Consider the following 6,000-nt stretch of genomic DNA (forward strand, 5'->3'; position numbering starts at 1 on the left):
CGATATTGAAAAACAATGTTCTGTTTATCTTATTTCTGAAAATCCAGTTTCCTTTTCATTGCAGACTGCCAAAAAGTTTGAGCGACAGCCCAGTCTTTGTTCCCAACTTTCAATGATGAAAATGAGAAATAGTATGGCCAGTTCAAGTGATACAGAAGATGGACTATCGCACTTTCTACATCGGGGATCTACTGCTTCGTCAATCCGTGAGCATCAAATAAATGGCCCTTCTTTACTTTTTGTTTCTTCCATGTGTTTACAAACTCTGATTTTTCACAATGCAGTCTTGCATTCCGAAACTAACTGCTTGCAGTATGAATCCGGTTTAACCAACAAGTTTGTGTAGTTTGAATCAAGGTAATGCGTAGCCTTCAAGCAGGGTTTTCAGAACCCTTCCTCCACTACCTCTGCTGTGAATGTATCCTAAAATCCTAATGTCTTAACACGACCCACAAAAGGATCTTAAAGTATAAAATATTTTTTTGGAAGCTGATATCTTATACAAATTGCAAATGCAACGTGCTGCAGAAATACCGGCTAGCTTGTATTTTATTTCATCACAACCACAAGGCATTAAAACTCCGAAATAATTTTATCCTATGTCCAGTTATATGGGCACATACAGTTCAAAATGGCCATGGTGCCTGACCAAGAAGCACTTTTGACACTTTCTCGTGTATAAAAGTATAGGATTTTTAAAATGCCTTTTGAGCTCATTAAATCTATTCCTTTCTCAGTTCATAGAAATAAAACTATATCAAACTTATAAACTACCCATTTAATTTTCTGGGAAAATCTTTTTAAAGTTTTTCCTTGTCATTGCACTGGTCAGTTCAGCATTCATTATCCATCTCTAATTACCTGGACAGCAGCTAAGAGTCACCACCGTGGGTCTGAAGTGACATACAGGCCAGAACAAGTAAGGATGATGGATTTCCTTCCATTAAGGGCATTAATGAATCAGATTGACTTTTACAACAGTGGTTCCCCGTTCCTCATTAAGCCGGATTTTCTTTTGTGTTGAATTCAAATTTCAGCATCTGCCTGGTGGGACTTGAATTCATGTCCCTGTGACTGAGCCTTAGTTCTCCATTACAGGTCCAGTAACATTACTACTACACCACAGCCTTTCCTAATTACATCAGTAGGTCGTACAGTTAAACAGCAATGAATAAGCTTCAGTATTTTAGTCTATAAATAAAGTAAAATCTAGTGTAAAACTTTCAATGTGACCCAACAGACCAACTCTCAGTTGGTTCTATCTTCTGACCTAAATTGATGCCCAACTCTGCAAATTCAAGGTTGTTATGGTAGCTGTGTGCTCCCCTGTGTTGCTGTGGAATTTTTGTACTTGATGTTAACACTTTTATGTTGTTCTCACTTTGTGAAAAGGAACTAACCTGCAAGACTGCTCTAATTTGTCTGAAAGGAGCCAACTGCTGCATTTTGTTCATGCTTGGTCCGACTATGATTAACTACGTGGTCCCAGGTACTGAAAAAAGTAACATAAATCAAGAACTAAATTTATGATAATTATTTTGAGATAACCTGATTAAATCAATAGGTCCTAGAGGAAAACTCATTATCAAAGTTGTTCCGATGACTCAAGTTAACGAGAATGCCCTTGGATTTTGTATCAGGAGATTGTAGATTGAAAATTGCTGAACCAAAATTTGGGCATGTTTTCCATTCTAGATTATTAGTGAAATTGGAGTTCTGCATTGCCAGAATGATGTTTTATTTTTCAGTAAATACCACTTCTTGAAACAGAATAGGATGATATTGTTGTGTATTGTTGTGTATAATAGAACTGTCTCATAACTGACCACAATTTCAAATCTATAACTATGTTGGAAAGATTGCATGAATTATAATTGTAATGAATATGATAAGTCATTCAGCACAGAAGAGGCCCTTCAGCCCATTGAGCCTGCATGCACCTATCTGCACTAATTCCACTTTCCAGCCTATAACCGAGAATGTTATGATGTTTCAAGTGCTCGTCCATATTTTGTTTGAAGGATGTGAGGCTTCCTGCCTCTACTATTCTCCAAGGCAGTGCATTCCAGATTTCCGCCACCCTTTGGGTGAAAAGAAGTTTTTCTTAAATTCCCACTAATCTTTCTGCCCTTCACGTTAAAAGTATGCCCCCTTATTATTGATGCTTGTACTAAGTGGAGCAGCTGTGTTCTGACCCCCCGTCCATGTCCTTCATCATGTTATACATCTCAATCAGGCCTTCAGTCTTCTCTGCTCTAAATTCCAGCCTCTCCAGCCTCTCTTCATAGCCCAAGTGTTCCAAACCAACAGCACCCCACCAGTGCTGTCACAACCTTCCTACGGTGTGGCCACCATGACTGCACACAGTACTCTAGCTGTAGCCTAACAAATGTTTTGTACAGCACCAACATAGCCTGACTCCTCTTATAATGTATGCCACAACTGATAAAGGCTAATGTTCCAAATGTTTTCATAACTCCCCATATAACCTTCCCTGTGGACAAGCACTCCAAGCTCCCTTTGTTTCCCTGAGCTTCCTTGTGTCCTGATATTAAAGGTAATGGTACTTAAAGTATTTTGCATAAATTGTCACTGTTCATTGTAAAGTTATTTGAACCACTGGGCTTTCCTGTATTTTCCCTCCAACAGAGGTTGATACCTTGTTTTAATCTAAAGCTGGCCTAATGTTTCAACTGTGATTAGATGTCAGTGATTGTCTGTAACTCAAATCTGTCTACATTTTAAAAAATCTCTTCACAGATGCTGCCACATCTGCTGACCTTTTCCAGTAACTTCAGTTTTTGTTTTACATTCCCTTTTACCTTTTCAGTCTTGATTAAACTATGATATTCCTCATCTTTTTAATTACTGGGAACAATTGTAATTATTATTGGCTGCATGGTGAAAGAATCTGTAACTGATCCTGTTATTCTTTTGATTTAATAGTTTTGTACTGATGTCTAAATTACAAAGTTCTGTACTGCCTTGTTACAGGCAGGATAGCCAAAACTGGTAACCCTTGACTCAGTGGATAAATAAGTGTTCCTCACCATTCACTGAGATATCCAGTTCAGAAACACTCCTTCAAGTTGACCCCTGCTTCTAAATGATTTTCACGAAAATGTCGCAGTTGCGCTTCAGCCTTCGGGTTAGGAGAGGTAAAGAAAGAAAATGATTTCACACTGTTATGGAAGAAGTGACCGATACATGTGGGGTAACAAAAGTCCATTTTAGCATGTGCTTGGAAAAACCTTAAGTGATTCTTAAAGATTCTCAGATGGTCAGACATGTTTTGATGTGTAATTAATGTCGAGCATCCACATCTTTTAGAAATTACATTTTTAATGTCGACATTTTGGCTGAACTGAAACATTTATTTTATTTTTGGCACCAAAAGAAGCCTGCATCTTTCTATTCCTTCTTGCACCAAACACAGGATGCTTCGATGAGCATTAAACACTATCTGACTGTTTATTGCATGTGTACATTTGCCTGATAGTATTCAGAATGGGGCACAGCTGGTAAAATGGAACCTTCCATGGTAAAGAATCACACGGAATTTAGGTCATCAAGCCTTCTTTGCTAGTTACCCTTTCAATTAATTAAGGTAGATTTAATAAAATGTGAATTTCTTCCTTGTATTTTTTTTTAAAGAAAAGTGTATTTTAGTATTTGAGTATTATGGATGTAACTACATTCTGTATATCTCTTTAATCTGCATGAATGTACCATTACTAAAAACTTAACAGTATACTTTCATGTTGCCTGATATTAACCACATAATTTAAATAAAACAAAGCTTACTAATGCGGTTTTTAGATTTCAGGAAAACTGTGATTGATACTAGCTTTGAGCAGCAATTTAAGCTGGAGTTGCAATGAAATTCAACTAATTATAACTTGAAAATGATTGACATTGTTGGATGGATAAAATATCTAAAGGATATCTTAAGGTTTTAAGTAAATCTATGGAGCTAGGCAAATAACTACCTCCCCAAATACATTTACAGCACTGTTTAGTTTTGTTTTCATTTGCAAAAGAAATTTTATTTTCAATATGACATTTTCTGATTTGTTTTCCTAAGGCATTTTTAAATATTTAAGAATTTCTTTGACAAATTAATTTGTAGTGCTTTGATATGATGACTGTGATTTAAATATTACATTTGAGAGCAGAATAAGTGAGAGTCTTTGAATTCCCAAATTGGAGAATGAATGTAGAATCAAACTAGAAAGTTAAACCAGAATAAAACAGCTCTAAGCTATTAGTTGACCTTTGAAATGTAGGTAGAAATACAATGATTTTCTGTGGCATCTCCTGTTGGTTAAGGTCAACCCCTGTGTTTAGTTTTTTAAAGTTTCTGCGTAGTGATACATAAAAAATGTGATCTTTGTAGTAGGGCCGACAGGATATCTGAGACCTGAGTAAGTGGAACTAGTAACTGTTTATCTCCTTATGCAATGAATTGAAGGATTGCAAAATGAGCTGAAGTGGATAAGACTTCACTTTATGGTGTACAAGGAGCAGCTTCATATGGTTTGAGGCATGTCAATGGTGAGCCAGACAGCGAGATGCTGTTTTATTTTAATATCACATTGTGAGGGTATTCACAGGAAATTATTTGTCTTGACGTGCCTACATGACTTGCTATTTTAAAAAAAAGACTAAAAGCTATCCAGCTCAGTCCAGACAGTAACTTTTGATATGTGTTCAATTTGCCTGCAGTTGTTGTAGGGGGTCAGTTAGCTCAGTTGGCTGGACTGCCAGTTTATTATGCAGAGGACGTCAACAACATAGTTAAGTTCTCTCACCAGGACAGGTTACTATAAAGGACTTTCCTTCTGAACCTGTCCCCTCCAGATTAACCTGTCACTAGTCATCCCTCTTATTGAGAAGAGCAGCGATATGGTCCAGTAGGATTATGGCAACTTTAACTTTACCTTCAATTGTTGTAGCATTTGCACGAGTCTTGTGATTACTTTGACAGTTATCTGTGGGGCTTTGGTTTCCATTTTGCTCAGGGCCTCTGTCTCAAAAAGAAGGTAGTCAAGTTTGTAAATGAAAAGAATTTCTATTCATTACTAACAATTAGCTTCAAAGCAAAATTTCATTGCACAGATGTTTATTTTGCTTCTGTCTTCTTTCAAATGTAACAGAGAGGTCCCCATATACTAGGAGTTCTGGAAAAATGAAACCCATTGAGGAGACTATTGAGGATGATGTCTTTGACCCACCTTCACCAGTTGTCCAGCTGGCTCCCAACTGATACTGAATGAAACAAAATGGAATGTTCCTAGCAGAGAAGAACTCTTGTCTGCTAGAAAGTATAAACATCTAACAAATGAATCCTGTTACTTTTGACGATTGAACCACTAATGCACACACAGCCACATATACAAATGTCCAGATTTTGACATGTATTAATTTGTTTTATCACATTCTGTTCCTTTCCAATGCACCAGGGCATAGTATGGCTTGAGACTTTTAATGGGCAATAAAAACACGTTGACACGTCAACAACACTATTTGATATTCTTTTTTATTCAGTTTTATTCAAAATGTAAAGTGTTATGAAGATTAAAACCTGATTTGTTCCATCATCACAGTTGTATTCTAATTACCAAAAGGTGGATGAGTGTGAATGAGAGGATTGTTTGGTATTTAAAAACTCTGGGTTCTTTATGATTTGGTTGAATCATCTTTAAGGTTTGCTCTTATTAAGTTAAAAGTTATTTGACCGAACTCATTCTTTTTCTTCAGTAGTCTGAGCCACTAAACACTTTCTTTTCTCGTAAGAACTTGTTGTTATTGGCTTCTTGGACGCAGTGATGCTCCAGGATGCAATGATACTAAGCAGTGACACCTTCAAAGACCATGGCTAGCTAGTGTCCAATCAGCACTCCCTTTCTCTCCTTTATGACTAGAATGGTTAATTAAGAATTCCCCTCATTCTTGCTTGTGATCAATAAGAAGTACATACAGGTGATTCTGCTATAATTC

At 36.8% G+C, this 6,000-nt stretch overlaps 1 protein-coding gene across 3 annotated transcripts in view; it reads left to right on the plus strand.

Annotated features, from left to right (window-relative positions):
• Positions 1 to 5,520, plus strand: part of bves (blood vessel epicardial substance) — a 33,984-nt gene extending 28,464 nt beyond the window's left edge. For 2 of the 3 annotated variants that reach the window (XM_060849538.1, XM_060849547.1), the window contains exons 7-8: positions 65 to 206; positions 5,157 to 5,520. In XM_060849538.1, coding sequence (XP_060705521.1) covers positions 65 to 206; positions 5,157 to 5,266 — 252 coding nt within the window. In that variant the 3' untranslated portion in view covers positions 5,267 to 5,520. Of the gene's footprint in view, positions 1 to 64; positions 207 to 1,392; positions 1,490 to 5,156 lie in introns of all 3 variants that reach the window. The other variant, XM_060849555.1, reaches the window with a different exon arrangement.
• Positions 5,521 to 6,000: the final 480 nt, after the last annotated feature.

The sequence above is a fragment of the Hemiscyllium ocellatum genome, chromosome 3, assembly GCF_020745735.1.
Source record: "Hemiscyllium ocellatum isolate sHemOce1 chromosome 3, sHemOce1.pat.X.cur, whole genome shotgun sequence".
NCBI lineage: Eukaryota > Metazoa > Chordata > Chondrichthyes > Orectolobiformes > Hemiscylliidae > Hemiscyllium > Hemiscyllium ocellatum.